We start from the raw sequence: 15,856 nt of genomic DNA, 5'->3' as shown, positions 1-15,856 counted from the left end.
ACTCTTGTACATCAGAGGATTTCCATGGCTCTGTACATCCCATTGTTGAACTACAAGGTGGGTGAGGAGTAGGAATTAAATAACATTAATATGGTTCGAAAAACAACACTCAAAACAAAGGAAGCTTGATCAAGAAAAATCATATCCATCTGTGGCAAAATCCACCATGAGCACTGTCATTTGTCAGACATATTTGACTTGGGTTATTAGTTAAACAGCAGTAAATCAACAAAAACTCTACATAAAAAGAAGACTAAAATTCAAGTGCCAATTAATAGCAAACCAGTTAAAAAACACTGAAGATCAGAGTACATTAGCTGAATATGACCAAAGCTCAAGAGGGAAAAATATTTAACATGGTGCAGAAAAGACTTCCTATGCAAAAGTTTAGGAACCCCTGACAATTTCCATGATTTTCATTTATAAATATCTGGTTGTGTGGATCAGCAGTTTTATTTTTATCTACCAAATAACTGAAGGACAGTAATATTTCAGTAGTGAAATGAGGTTTATTGGATTAACAGAAAATGTGCAATATGCACTTCACTTTATGCAGTTGAACTTCATAGACAGGTGCATCCAATCATGAGAAAAGGTATTTAAGGAGGCCAATTGCAAGTTGTTGTTCTCTTTGACTCTCCTCTGAAGAGTGGCAACATGGAGGCCTCAAAACAACTCTCAAATGACCTGAAAACGAAAGATTGTTCAACATTATGGTTAGGGGAAGGCTACAGAAAGTTATCTCGGAGATATAAGCTGTCAGTGTTCACTGTGAGGAACATAGTGATGAAATGGAAGACCACAGGCAGAGTTCTTGTTAAGGCCAGAAGTGGCAGGCCATGTAAAATATTGGAGATGCAAGTGCGAAGCATGGTGAGAACAGTCAAAAACAGCCCACAGACCACCTACTACATCAACTTGCTGCACTGTGCATCGCTCAACAATTCAGCGCACTTTGCACAAGGTGAAGCTGTACGGGAGAGTGATGCAAAAGAAGCCTTTTCTGCACACATGCCACAAACTGAGTCACTTCAGGTATGCAAACGCACATTTGTACAAGCCATTGATTCATTTTGGAATAAGGTGCTGTGGAGTGATAACAAAGATTGAGTTATTTGGTCATAACAAGGGGCGTATTGCACGGCGGCAAAAGAACACAGCATTCCAAGAAAAACACTTGCTAACCACAATAAAATTTGGTAGAGGTTCCATAATGCTGTGGGTCTGTGAACTGAACTGGAGATGTTTTGTAAGGAGGAATGGTCCAAAATACATTCACCCAGAATCCAGACACTCCTTACAGGCTATAGGAAGCGTCTAGAGGCTGTTATTTCTGCTAAAGGACCCTCTACTAAATATTGATGTGATTTTTATGTTGGGGTGCCCAAATGTATGCACCTATTTAATTTTGTTTTGATGCATATTGCGCATTTTCTGTTAATCCAATAAACCTCATTTCACTACTGAAATATTACTGTCCCCTTCAGTTATTTATTATTCAGTTAAGACCAAAATAACCAAGCTTATGTTTCAGTTTTTCCACCTGAAATTAACATCAGGTGCACTAGAGGGGCAAAAATGAAACGAACCCTTATACAGGAATAGTTTTACAGGTGGAGGCCAAAAACTGACATTTTTTCATCAATTTTTGTCAGTGCCAGAAGGTTTGCTTTGTTTCCCAGCGCAGTCTCAAGAGCATGGAGGAGATTTCAGGATACAGGCACTTACTCTAGGAGATCAGGAAAGGGCTGTAGAAGGTCCTTAATACATCAGCATTACTGGTATCTGCTCTGTTGTGCAAGGACGAACAGGATGAGCACTGCCAAAGCCCTACAAAATTACCCCCAACAGGCCACTGGTGTGAATGTCAAACAATCAGAAAACAATCAACAGTATGGCTTCATGGCCAGAAAGAGTGCTACTGATGCATTTTTTGCTCTAAGAATTCTAATGGAGAAGTGGATGGACCAGTGATGGTCAGAAGGAGCTGCACTGTGTCTTTGTGGATTTAGAGAAAGTGTATGACAGGGTGCCAAGAGAGTAGCTATGGTACTGTTTGAGGATGTCAGGATTGGCAGAGAAGTACATCAGAGTAGTTCAGTATATGTATGAGAAGAGTATGACAGCAGTGAGATGTGATGTAGGTTAGACAAAGGAGTTTAAGGTGGAGGTGGGGCTACATCACGGATTGTTTTTGAGTTTCTTCTTGTTGAAGTCAGACAGGAATCTCCATGGACAATGATGTTTGGGGATGACCTTGTGATCTGTAGTGAAAGTAGGGAGCAGGTGGAGGAAAAATCAGGGGTCTGCATTGGAAAGAAGAGGAATGAAAATCAGTCATAGTAAAGCAGAAAACGTGTATGAATAAGAGTGAGGGAAGTAGAACAGTGAGGTTACAGGGGACTGAGGACAGGAAGGTGTAGGAGTTTAAATATTTGGGGTCAATTGTCCAGTGTTAAGGGGAGTGTGAAAAGAGGTGAAGAGGCGAGTGCAGGCAGGTTGGAGTATGTGGAGAAAAGTTTCAGGAATGTTGTGTAACAGAAGTCACTCCACAAGTGCTGGCTTTGTTCTCTGTCTAGTGAAAGTATGCATGATTTATGAGTGAGTGGGTCACCTCTTCACCTCTTTTCACACTCCCCTTAACACTGGACAATTGATTCTTGTGTCAGCAAGAATCAAAGGAAAGGTGTACAAAACAGTAGTGATACCGGCTATGCTGTATGGTTTAAAGACTGTAGCAGTGAGGAAAATTCATGAGGCAGAGATGGAGGTAGCAGAGATGAGAATATTGTGGTTCTCTTTGGGAGTGATGAGGAAGGACAGGATTTGGAACGAGCCCCTCAGTGGGACAGCTTAGGTTGACTGTATTGGGAACAAGGTCAGAGAGGATAGATTGAGATGGTTTGGACAAGTGCAGATGAGGGAGAGTTGTTATATTGGTAGAAATAGGTTGAAAATGGAGCTGCCAGGTAAGAGGTAAAGAGGAAGGAGAGATATGTGTTGAAAGAGGATATGAATTTAATTGGTGCGAGAGTAGAGGATGCCAAGGATAGAGTTCCGTGGAAACGGATGATTCGCTGTGGCGACCCCAAATGGGAAAACCGACAGTAAAAGTAATAGCCAAATTTATCAGGTATTATGACACCTATTGTTGTTGTTGTTGTTACATCTTTAATTTTCAGAGCAATGTTCAAAGGTTTTTAAAATTTTCACTCTGTTACCATTTTCATGCTAAAAAGAGGAAGCTTATCAAGGGATATCCAATAGGGTTAATTTTTTTTCTTGTGATCTTAATTTTATTTGTGTAGCATAGCAATAATAATGTAACTGTCAGATTACAGTATGTCTTAATACTGGTCTATGATTATAGCCCTTATTTTGGGGTATGATGAATGGCATGCATTTTATTTTATTTTTTTTTTATTTTTTATTTTTTTAAATAAGGAACCTGTAAAGAGGATCCTGGCCCTCACTGAAACATCTCTTGTGGAAAGAGACCTTGCTTCCTACAATATCGTCACCATCAAGCCCTTGGGAGAGGTGAGCCATTCTACTCTTTTCCAGAAGCAATGTTTGAAATTAATGTAGTTTTACCAGATTCAAGCTCTATGCAAATTCAAACACTTTGTGTACATCAATATTAATGCATTTTAAGGTATGTATTATTTAGCTAGCATACATGAGGCACTTCCCCTCATTGGACTGAGTGTTTTGATATATAACATGTCAATGCAAAATTTAGGAGTTTGCTTATTTTGGGGGCGGAGCTACACTTGATGTCACTTGAAAACCTGGTGGGTTGGCAATACATTTGGACAAAAGTGACTGCAGTTTTGACATGAAATGTCAAAACACTTAGTAGTCATTAAGGAATTCTACTTACTATACTGCATAGAACAGTATTTTGGGGCAGGGCTACACGTGACGTCATGTGAATACCCGGTGGGGTGCTAATGCTTTTGGACAAAAGTGTATTGACTGGGGGCCAATACTTGTGGAATCATTGGATTGATAGTGTGGAGTTGATAGTTAGATGTATTGAGTGTCCTTTACATCTACAGAGAGAACAAAAGAGTTTTAAGAATTCCCCATTCAAATCTATGGGGGAAAAAACCCCTTTGAGCTTCCATACCAGGAATTCTGGAATTCTGATCGCTTATAAAAACCATAGCACACCTCTCCTCAATGAGCCGGTCGATTTGACATCTGATTTATGGGTGTAGGACAAAAGCTGCGGGTTCAAGTCTATGGGGGGGAAAAACACCCTTTGAGCTTCCGTACCGGGAATTCCGGAATTCCGATCGCTTATAAAAACCATAGCACACCTCTTCTCAATGGGCCGGTCGATTTGACACCTCATCCATGGGTCTCGGACAAATGCTGCGGGACAAGTTACGCGCCGAGAAAGTGTCCGGAAGAATAATAATAACTAGAACGGTACATTTCCTAAAGAAAATGTGAATGTGCTTGCACGTGACGTCAGTTCCCTTCATCGTGCTTAGTGTTTTGATATATGACATGTCCATGTTGTGCTAAATTTTTGATTTCGCTTATTTTGGGGGCGGGGCTACACGTGACGTCAGTTCCCCTCATCGTGCTGAGTGTTTTATGTTGTGTAACTGAGATATGGCTTCTTTATATTGCAATGTGGTTCGTAAGGTGCACTACATGGTTGCTAGGGTATGGCTGCACAGTTACTATGGTTATATTTGCAGACTAGTTTCTCACCTGCAACAACAGAGCACACCTGAAAATCCATTTATCTTTTCCTGAAACAAGCGCCATGAAGATCTTGAACTAAAGCATCAATCAGTGATTTTACTGGGAAAAAATATAATCACGTTACAATAAGGATCATTAGTTCAAATGTAATGTATTAACTAACATTTACTAACCATGAGCAATAAATTATTGTATTTAGTAATCTTTGTTAAAATAAAGTTTATTCTTTGTTCATGTTAGTTCACCGTATATTAAGTAATGTTAACACGGTGTTAATAATGTATTAGTAAATGTTGAAATTAACATGAACAAAATGAATAAATGCTGTAGAAGTGCAGTTCATTATTAGTTCATGTTAAGTAATGTGGTAACTAATGTCAACTAATGAACCTTTATTATAAAGTTTTAGGAAAAAAAAAAACTGTCCAAGGGTGGATTTTAACCCCGAATCTCTGCATGCTAAACGGATTCGCTATCCACTACGCCATCTAGGAACACGAGAAAGCCTTTGCTGTTTTATGTATTAATTCACTAATGTGAAGAATGGCACGTCTAACAATACCCAAGCTTTATTATATTAAAGTCATTCTTATCATTCTTTGTGATATACGTGTCATATGTTAAAAAAATAATTATGTAATGTGAGGAGACAAAGAAAAAATGCGCTTAATTTTAATTAATGGGTGGCTCTTAAAAGAGCCGTTGCTGTTCTTAAAAGGACATTAGTTTAAAGTGAAACAAAAAATTATAAAAACTACACTGATAGTTGAAAACAACAAAAAGTTATACAAATGGCAGAAACAACAACATATGTGACCGCCATGCTGTCCAAGGCACGCCACGACTAGTTTTAAGCATTAAACCTCTAAATACACGGTTGAATGTTATATTGTTTGAAAGCTTAGACTCTCGGGATTTTATTAAGCCCACACACAAATCATAATGCGATTTATAGCCATCATACTAATCTAATCCAAGTTGATAGTCACCGGAAATAGGCGGCGCTTACCTTTCTTCACTGGGGTAATATTTTCCAAAACAAATGCTTGTAAAAAATCCCCAAGAGTCTAAGGAACTGGAATATGTAAGCCTTTTAATCCAAAACGCTTTAATCCAAAATGCGTTTCTGACCGAAATGTGTAAACAACAATCCACTTCCGTCCTTTGTTTTCGGCTCTCACTTTATTTTCCAAAACAAATGCTTGTAAAAAATCCCCAAGAGTCTAAGGAACTGGAATATGTAAGCCTTTTAATCCAAAACGCTTTAATCCAAAATGCGTTTCTGACCGAAACACACAGCAGCTCACTTCCGTTCTTTGTTTTCGGCTCTCACTTGTCCTAGGAGGCTTAAAAAACTACACTGAGCCGTCAGATTTGTAGTCCAGGGCCTAACGAATCAAACGAAAATCATGAAAATAGGGCGCGATCCCAGAATATATATGTATGAAATGAAACTGAAGCTCACTGTGAAATATAGCAACAAGCTTTAAAGACATTTAGACAGATTCACTGGTGTCTGCTGCCCTCTTTTGGATGTTAGCACATCTACAGAGAGATTCCCCATTCTAGTCTATGGGGAAAAAACACCCCTTTGAGCTTCCATTCTGGGAATTCTGGAATTCTGATCGCTTATAAAATCCATAGCACACCTCTTCTCAATGAGCCGGTTGATTTGACACCTCATTTATGGGTCTAGGACAAAAGCTGTGGGACAAGTTACGCGCCGAAAAAGTGTCCGGAAGAAGAAGCAGAATGATATTAAGTATGCAAGAGAATAAGAATGTGCTTTGCAAGCACATTAATAATAATAATAATAAGTATGCAATAGAATAAGAATGTGCTTTAGCAAGCACATTAATAATAATAATAATAATAATAATAATAATAATATAGCTGCAAGCAGCCATTCCGGGGTCAAGCCGATCAGATGCGCTCAGAACATGTCACTGATGAACCGTACCAAGTGTCGTAGCGATATGTCATTGTTTTTAAAATGTCATTGCCACTAGGTGGCACTGTCACAAAACGTTGCATGCACTCTCAGGTCATGACTATAATGACATATACCAAGTTTCATGTCGACACGCATAAGTTTTGCGAACATACAGCCTCACGTCTGTTTTGGCGTGCTCGCCACCATGTATGTTGCCACAGTTTGGTATCGTTTGACTTGGCATGCCTCAAGTAGTCTAACAACACCTCCTTCATGATTTTAGACTCAAGTTTGCAGTATTTATAAGCAAAAATAGCTGTTTTTAAACTCTCGTGGCCACTAGGTGGCGCTGTCACAAAACGATGCATGCACCCTCAGGTCATGACTATAATGACATATACCAAGTTTCGTGTCGACACGCATAAGTTTTGCGAAGATACGGCCTCATGTCTCTTTTGGCATGCTTGCCACCATGTATGTTGCCACGGTATACGAGAAGGCATTGGTCTATCAAAAAGCTTTTGATAACTTTTTGTCTCAGGTGTCTCTGGATGCTACATACCAAAGTACATGAAACTCGGACAATCGGTCTAGGAGGAGTTCGAAAAAGTAGGTTTTACGAAAAATTCAAAATGGCGGAAAGATACTCATGACAGAAATGACGTCATATGGTGCATTCGAATCGGCATGAGCAAAGGATTCAAAATATGCAAGAATTTTGTCTCTAGGCCTTATGAGTCAGCAGTTATGAACATTAACATAATTGGAATTTGGACTGTTGGTGGCGCTAGAGGGTTTGAGCTAGACACACCAAAGTTACCTCTAAGACTGGCCTCCACGTGTGTGCCAAATTACATAACTTTCCTATGTACGGTTCTATGGGCTGCCATTGACTTCAATGGAAGAAGAGGAATAAGAAAACCGACAATAACAATAGGTGTCTTCGCCCCTTTGGGGCTTGACCCCTAATAATAAGTATGCAGAATAACAATAATGATGCTTTGCAAGCACCATTAATAAGTATGCAGAATAAGTATGCAGATTATAAGCTCTTTGATATTAATAAAAAGATAAATCTTTCGTTCATGCCCAGTTAATCTAGTTATTACGACAGGAGCGTCATCAAAAGCCAAGCCAAAAACAGATTGTTTCTGTTCCATACTCCAGAGCAGAAGGTGGCAGTAATGCACCTAATTATGCTGGCAGGACAATTAAGGTTCAAACTGCTGGCAGGACAGTTACATGCCCACTTCTCTCACTAGGAATGGAAGATGGAAAGGGAGTAAGAGGTGGAAAGGAGAGAAAAAGGGAGCTGCTCAAAGCTCTGCACTTTTCTTTTATTCCGTAAATTCTGCCCTGTTCTATTTTACTTGAAATGTTCTTTTGACTAAGGTCCCTGTGTTATTAATGTAGCTAATGTTTGAAAAAGGGCAGCTCAAAAGTCTTTTGTTTAATTTTTTTCTTAAAGATTAAAAGCACTTTTATTTTATTCAAAAGATTCTGGATGTTTTACATTACTTGAAATATAAGCCCTAAGTTCAGGCTGCTCAAAGCTGTGTTTGCACTTTTTATTTATTTTATTCAGAAGAAATTCAGTGTCTGTTGTCTGTTACTTGACATGTAGTAAAGACAACTACAGTATTGTTTTCCATTCAAGTGCCATACAAGTTCAGACTGAAAACACTTGAAATTTAACAATAAATTATATAGAAATGTATGTGCTTTATTGATTTTATTAACATGAGGGTACACTATTTTAAGTGACAATATAAGATTCGGACCTTTGCTGGGAGGAAATTTTAGTAACTGGACCTCTTTGAATTTTAATTGAATACCCCTGCTGTAGGGCTTCCTTTTGGCACAGTACAGTTTTAACTGGCATTTGTGGATGTAACTACGTACTGTGGTACTTGACAAAGGTTTGCCAAAGAAGTCCTGAGCCCATGTGGTGATATTGCTTATAGATGAATGACTGTTCTTGATGCAGTGCCGCCTGAGGGATCGGAGATCACGGTTGTTCAACTTAGGCTTGCGCCCTTGTCCTTTATGCACTGAAATTCCTTCACATTCCTTGAATCTTTTAATTGTTATGCACTGTTGAAGGTGAAATAAGCAAATGTCTTACTATCTTTCTTTGAGGAACATTGTTTTTAAAATGATTTCAATAATTTTCTCACGTATTTATTGGCAAACTGGCGATCCTCGGCCCACCTAAAGGACTAGACCTGCTTTTGTACCAAGTCATAATTACAATCAACTGTTTCAAATCACATCATTATTTAACCAATTTACCTGATTACTAGCCCTAAATTGCTCCCGTCCCAACCATTTTTGGAATGTGTTGCAGGTCTGAATGACAGGAAAGGATGTATATTTACAAATGAAATTAAGCTGACCAGACAAAACATGAAATATTTTGTGTTCACATCGTCTGCAATGAAATACAAGTCAAATTAAATTTAGAAATCACTACTTTCTTTTTTATTTGTGTTTTCCATACTCTCCACCTTTTTCTGATTTGGGGTTGTATATGACTGTCCATGGTTGTGTATATGCTGTGTGACATCTATTTAAGAACATTTAATGCAATAGTGGAATTACAAACTGTATGTAAACCTTTATATTTACAACAATTAAAATGGCTCAGGTCATGATTATTGACAACACACCAAGGTCGATGTTAATACGGTAAAGCCTGGCAGAGATCTCTCATTCAGTTTGCTGTGCTCACTGTCATATGTTTTAATTTCTTATTCTTATTCTTTGGTCTATCAAAAATCTATTAATAACTTCTTTAGTCTTTATTTGCTTGAAGATCATCACAGCAAAATGTAATAAAGTTAGATCAAAGATCTATGATCTATATTCTATTAAGGCAAGAATTCCAGTGATATAATTTATAAAGTTATAAAAAAAAAAAGCAGTAGACTACTACCATCTCTTAAAAGTTTAGGTCTCTAGGTCTTAGAATTTTGTCTGCACAATCATAAAAAAAATCACAAAATAATATTTAATTAAATAATATTTTTTAATACAACACAATTTGACATATGATATATGATATTTTTTCTTTTATTTTTAGTAATTGCTACAGCATTTATATTTTACTTACACTGACTTGCTTACATTTAGAATTAGACATATATTTTACTATTTATTTTATTTCTCCATCTTGTTTTCATTTGTCTTTTTTGTTCACTTCTTCTTCAGCATCTTGAAAATAGTCTCCTAAGTTTTCCCAGAACAATAATTAATTAATTAATGAATTTGTAGTATTTCAGAACAAACTATTGAACTTGCTGTAAAGATATTTCTGCAAGGATATTTGTTGATCTGATGATATTGCTACAGGTTTTTGCACTCATCTGTGATGCTGAGAACCCTCAAATATTCACAATCGAGTTCATCAGAGGACAGATACGAAAATACTGCTCCACAGATAGGTAACACACACGCACACTCTCTCTTTCTCTCTCAAAGCTGTATTTATGTGCTAAAACTTTAAACTGATAGAGAGGCTTTAATGACCACACATATGATGAAGTGAATCTTCTTTAATTTAATTTGTTGAGTGCAACCATACTCTCAACAAATTTTAAGTTTCTCTATCTCTTTTTTACTGCTACTACTGCATGTGGTTCCAGTATCAGCATTTTGGGTGACTTCAATGACATTGTAGCTGAAAATTAGTCAAATTAAACTGGTCTATTGAAGGGGCTTATCAGAAACAGGTATTTTTATCTCCAGGATAAGCTATCTATTTTTTTTAAAGTAATAATCTGAATTTTCTGCCTAATTTTCTCAGTTTTGCCATTGAAATTATTAATTAAGTCATTGCTGCTGCATATTGATGGTGTGCATTTTTCTACAGTGATTTAATTCATATGTAATTTTACTACTGTATTAAATAACAGTTTAGGATTCATTTTGTTATTTTTAATTAGGGTGGAGATATAACCAGATCTAGCAGCACTCAGAGATTTCCTGTAGCTTAAGAGGATTTCTTTCCATACTAATTGAAATTTAACTTCTAACAAAGTTTGAGGCCGGTAACTTCTAATTACTTTATTGGTTGTCTTGAGGTGCCTGTGTGATTATTGTACCTGGGTGCTAGTTTTTTCTCTCTAATTATTTTCTTTCTAAGTTAAGCTTCACTATCTAGGATGTAGCGAAATAATGACAAATTAAGCAAGCAGGCATCTGGTAGCTGCATGCATCTCTCAAAGTACAAGGTATGTATACATCAAGGCAATTTCTGTTCTGGAACCAAGGTGGTGGAACAAATCGGAAGAGATCTACCTCTTCCTGAAATACTTAAACTATTGCTTATTTTTTTCTATTTTATTTTGGTGTGTTTTATGTATTATTTATATATTAAGTATTTTCTCCAAGTAGAGTTTTAATCTGAAGGTATCCTTTTAGTCTGTGAAATAGTGAATCAATGTTGATGTTTTCATTGATAGACCTCAAAACACTTTTGTATGTCACTCTGTATAAGAGCATCTGCCAAATGCTGTAAATGTAAAAATTGTCACAGTCTGTGCACAGTTTAGCAACCCTATCATCTTTTGTCACATGGTCATTAGAAGAGCAGCATTTGAAGATAATATTATGTTTCTTTAGAACTGCTTTATGATCCTCAGGATTCTTAGCTCTGAAATCTTTGTACTGTTTGAAAATATGTGCTTTCTTGTGGATTGGACATTGTGTTTTGTATATTGTTACATTGTATATTGTCACCCAAATGAGGATGGGTTTCTTTCTGAACCTGGCTCCTCTCAAGGTTTCTTCCTATCATCTCAAGGAGTTTTTCCTTGCCACTCTCGCCTGTGGCTTGCTTATTAGGGTTACATATTATATATTATTTTAAATTTATATTTATTTATTTATTTATTTGTTTGTTTGTTTGTTTGTTTGTTTGTTTGTTTGTTTATTTATTTATTTATTTATATACAATTTAATTTTTTTCTCTGTTTCTATACTTCTGTAAAGCTGCTTTGAGATGATGTGAATTGTTGAAAGCGCTATACAAATTAATTTAATTTAATTAAATATATTAACATAAGGTTTATTGTTTACTGATTTGTTTGTACTGGTTGTTTGTGCAATCAATGTTTTGTGGCTACAGATGCAACTTTTCAGTGGTCAGGCTTTACAGAGGAGTTGTGGGTAAACTAAATGTTTTCATTAACAAGCTCATGATGCATGAGGTATTTAGCTATTTGGTTATACCCGTGTTTCTCAGAGGAAGGTTGCTTTTTTGAGTTGGCAGGATAGGAAGTCTATGGTTGGTTGGATTCCCCTTGAGCTGGAATCTGTCCATAAGATTGACTAAAATAATATGGTTAGTATTGCAGGTTAGCAGAAGTGTGCTAGAGTGCTGATAATTGAACACTGAGCATTCTACTGCCCACTGTGTATGTTTTGGGTGTTGACATGAATTTTAGTCCATCGGTGTCTTGTATGCCATGGCCCACAGTACCAGTAGTGAGTAATGCAGTTAGTGACGGTGACTGATTATAACCCTTGGAGTCAGGTTGCAGTTTAGGGAGACAAAGATGGTGAGAGCTTGTTCCAGTGTTTACATAGTGCTTTGTTTACTTTGTGGTCTCTACTACTGCTGCAGTTACTTTATGCTTCAATGACAACAGTTCAGTCTCTTATTTAGCAAATTGTAGCTTTACTTCAGTCTCTCTCTAACAAAGGTGGTCTGTGACATCACTGCTTCAGCTTTGGCACATGCTTTGGCTGCTGAGTTAGCAGGATAGGAAGTTTATAGTTGCTTGGCTTTCCCTTGAATTGGAATCTGTCCATAAGCTTTAACTAAAAGAATATGGTGAGTATTGCACTACGATTGGTGACAATGACCTTGAATTTATTGAAAAGGCAGATACCACTGATGTGGTTTATAATTGGCTGAGTGAAACATTTGACACAGTTGTCTGTTGTATAGTTGTTAGTTGTCATTGTATCTTGAGGCAGTTGTGAAGAGAAGGTTGCTACGATGGAGGATGAAGAATGCTGTCCTTCATTGAAGAATTGCTGTGCTCTGTTTGTCAGGATATTGCTTTTTCCATTTTGTGATTTTTTTTTTTTGCTTGATTTTGTTGAGTGAAATCATGTTGTTTTTTTTTAATCTCTTTGTTACATATTTTTCTTTTGTGAAAAAAGCTTTTGTGCAAAGCTTCTTCTGGGGGTTTACACAAGAGGCCACATGTCAATTTCACTCTGCTCTACAGCGAATGGCTGCCATGCTTTCCATCAATGGACATGTTGAAGTGAATTTAGTTTCCACAATTTGATTTAACTAGAACTAAAAAAGATCATGCTAAATTTAACCTCTTTAACTCTCAAACAATCTCATTCTCACCCACTTTTTTCTGTATCTATCTGATTCCTGCTTTGATTCTGTAGGGATTCTCTGATGGCCAGTCTGTTGGATGGGGTGCGGGCTTCTGGTAACAGAGATGTGTGTGTAAAAATGGCCCCCACTCAAAGAGGGCAGCGCTGGGGACTTCTCAGCATGCCCGTTGGTGAGGAGGTGGAGAGCCTCCATCTCAAATTCCTTGCTGCTCCACCTAGTATGTAAAATGTTATTTAATATGCAATAGTTATCACTCATTAGTGATTGATTGATTGATTTTATAAATAGAAACATTATTTTCAGTTTTTGCTCTATTTCCACTTTGGACACTGCTCCCCTATTCTCCTGATTGATACACTTTTAGAGCACTTCATCCCACTTTATACATGTTTATGTATATGAGTAAGGTAGCAAATAGGACAGGTCCTGCTATTATGGGAGAATTATCAAAAACAGGGTGGTTCATTGTTTTCCAATAACAAAGTCCTGACTTATGCATTTTATACCATTTATACAACAATAATTAGTAAAAATGATTATTGCATCCTGATTTTTTTTCTATGTTGGAAAAGCTACTGACTGTTACAAAGCTCTTACATAATTTTAAAATTTGCTGTGAAGCTTTCTGTAAGGAGACTTATCATTGAAGTCTTAGTGTGTTTTTCTTTGTTAAATAAAAATGTATTAAGTTTAGATTATTTGAGTCATACAAGTCTAGTGAATTGTTATAGTAATTCAGTTTCTGATTTGAATTTCAGCTAGTGCTAATGTTACAATTATGCTTTTATGGAAAATCACCTTCTGTCTAGTCAGATTCAAGAATACAATGATGTACTATAGCAAAAATTTACTTGTCTACCTGATCAGACTAGGGCAAAATAATGGGCACTTTTTAGGATGCAAAAAAATGATTTGTGACATAAAAATAGAAAAAGAAATGATATACGTCAGCGACTGTAAGAACTTTAATTAGAATAAAGTGCAGATAAGTGCAGTTTTATATGCAGTGCTGCTGCGACATTAAGCTGAGGTAGAGAAAGGCAGTGCACTGAGGCAGTGACATTGGTAGCTATAAAAAATGGTTGTTAACGAGAGAGAGAGAGAGAGAGAGAGAGAGAGAGAGAGAGAGTGTGTACTTTGTGTATAGTCCTATGTGTTGTCCTGGTTCATTTGCCAAATGTCATGTTCAATACCTGAGCTTCATGAAGATATATAGTAAACCATCTGTGTACTTAAATATTAGTATATCATTGAATTGAGGTTAAATGACAGTACATATTCACTTCTGTGAATGATATCTTAGGAAATTTCTGCCTGTCTTTTTTACGTAGATGGAAATTTTGCCGATGCAGTGTTCAGGTTCAATGCCAACATCTCCTACAGTGGTGTTCTGCATGCAGTTACTCAGGATGTAAGTTAACCTCAATCAGGTATTTAGATCTGACTCCATCATACACTGGTAAAAAATGATGTGTTGGATTTACTTAAAATATGTATGCACCATTTTTGCATCACACTTTTTAAGTAAACCCAACTTGGAAAAAATTACTTAAAATTAACAAGAAAACTGTTGTTATATGTACTTAAATTTTTGTGTACACTCAACATTGTTTACTTAAAAATATATGTAACATCTATTAAGTAATTGCAAGTTAAGTTAACTTAAAATTTAATATCATTTATGTTAAAAAAAGATAATTGAGTTGAACCAATGTAAAATTTTAACTTATTTAAAATAATCAGCTATTGGTCTGCATACTGCACTGCTGCTTGAATTCCTAGTATGGGTTACCATACGTCACTTCACTAAAATAAATTACACATGCAAATCACACAAAATAAAGCATTTCACTTTAATTTTTGAAACAAGTTGCAATATAATGGTGAAGCCTAAAACCACACATCATGAATGTACAACAAATGTGTCAAATTAACAAATGAAAGTTCACTTCCAATAGGACACTTCCTTGATGCTGCCCCCTTTGCAACACTTTCTTGCTCTGAACTAGAAGGAGAAAAAACAGTTTTATATTTAGTATGAATAGGCAAGCCATTGCAGCATCTTACTAGCATAGACCTTTTCAGTAAAAGATTGTATATACTAAAATGACCTAAAATGATGCATCACCTTTTTTTGGTGAAATTCTCATATACTGGTAATTTGTCAATACTGTTATTTAAAGATATTAATAGATTACGTTTTTGCATAATGTGCTATGCTGAGACCAGTGGATGTCGCTAGCGTGTCAGGCCCTTCTGCTCTGCATTTACGCATGTGTAGAAGTTTCTCATAATTATAAGAAAAGATGTTACAAGAAACAAAGTCATTATTATGAGAAACTTTTTCGTTATTATGAGAAAATAGTACTGGTGGTATGATCCACCCGTGAGCGCTAATTATATAAATGGAAAATCAGAATTTTTGAATTTTTAATTCATTTTGATCAAAAATCAAGATTCAGACGCAACAAACCAAACTTGCAGAATCGAAAATTAACCTGATTATCTGCAATTATCTGTTTGTGAATTGTTCTAAAAAATGAAAAAATTTAAGTTTGAAGCCAACTTTTCATTTGGTCCATTTTGATGGTGGGAATTGAACAAAGAACTGCAAAGCGTTACACGGACCAGGGCGGGAACAACGGAAAAGGGCTTTGTCTGAATTCGAAGTCTTAATGCAAACGTGCCAACGAGATGCATGGTCATATACTTCTGAAATAAACAAATTAAGCACTAGAACATTCATTTGATGAAGGCACACTGCTTTTAGGCCAACAATCGTGTGCACACTCGTTCCTCCTTTCAAACAATAACTTACTTGTACAAACTGGACTTTC

At 36.5% G+C, this 15,856-nt stretch overlaps 1 protein-coding gene across 3 annotated transcripts in view; it reads left to right on the top strand.

Annotated features, from left to right (window-relative positions):
• Window positions 1-15,856, top strand: part of LOC113659874 (dnaJ homolog subfamily C member 13) — a 102,721-nt gene that overhangs the window by 35,554 nt on the left and 51,311 nt on the right. For all 3 annotated transcript variants that reach the window (XM_047808739.1, XM_047808738.1, XM_027172928.2), the window contains exons 8-11: window positions 3,445-3,540; window positions 10,007-10,098; window positions 13,070-13,236; window positions 14,351-14,430. In XM_047808739.1, the coding sequence (XP_047664695.1) occupies window positions 3,445-3,540; window positions 10,007-10,098; window positions 13,070-13,236; window positions 14,351-14,430 (435 nt within the window). The remainder of the gene's footprint in view (window positions 1-3,444; window positions 3,541-10,006; window positions 10,099-13,069; window positions 13,237-14,350; window positions 14,431-15,856) is intronic.

Source organism: Tachysurus fulvidraco, chromosome 25, assembly GCF_022655615.1.
Source record: "Tachysurus fulvidraco isolate hzauxx_2018 chromosome 25, HZAU_PFXX_2.0, whole genome shotgun sequence".
Lineage (NCBI taxonomy): Eukaryota > Metazoa > Chordata > Actinopteri > Siluriformes > Bagridae > Tachysurus > Tachysurus fulvidraco.
The sequence above is the reverse complement of the archived record's forward strand: the minus strand, read 5'-3'. Positions and strand labels throughout refer to the sequence as shown.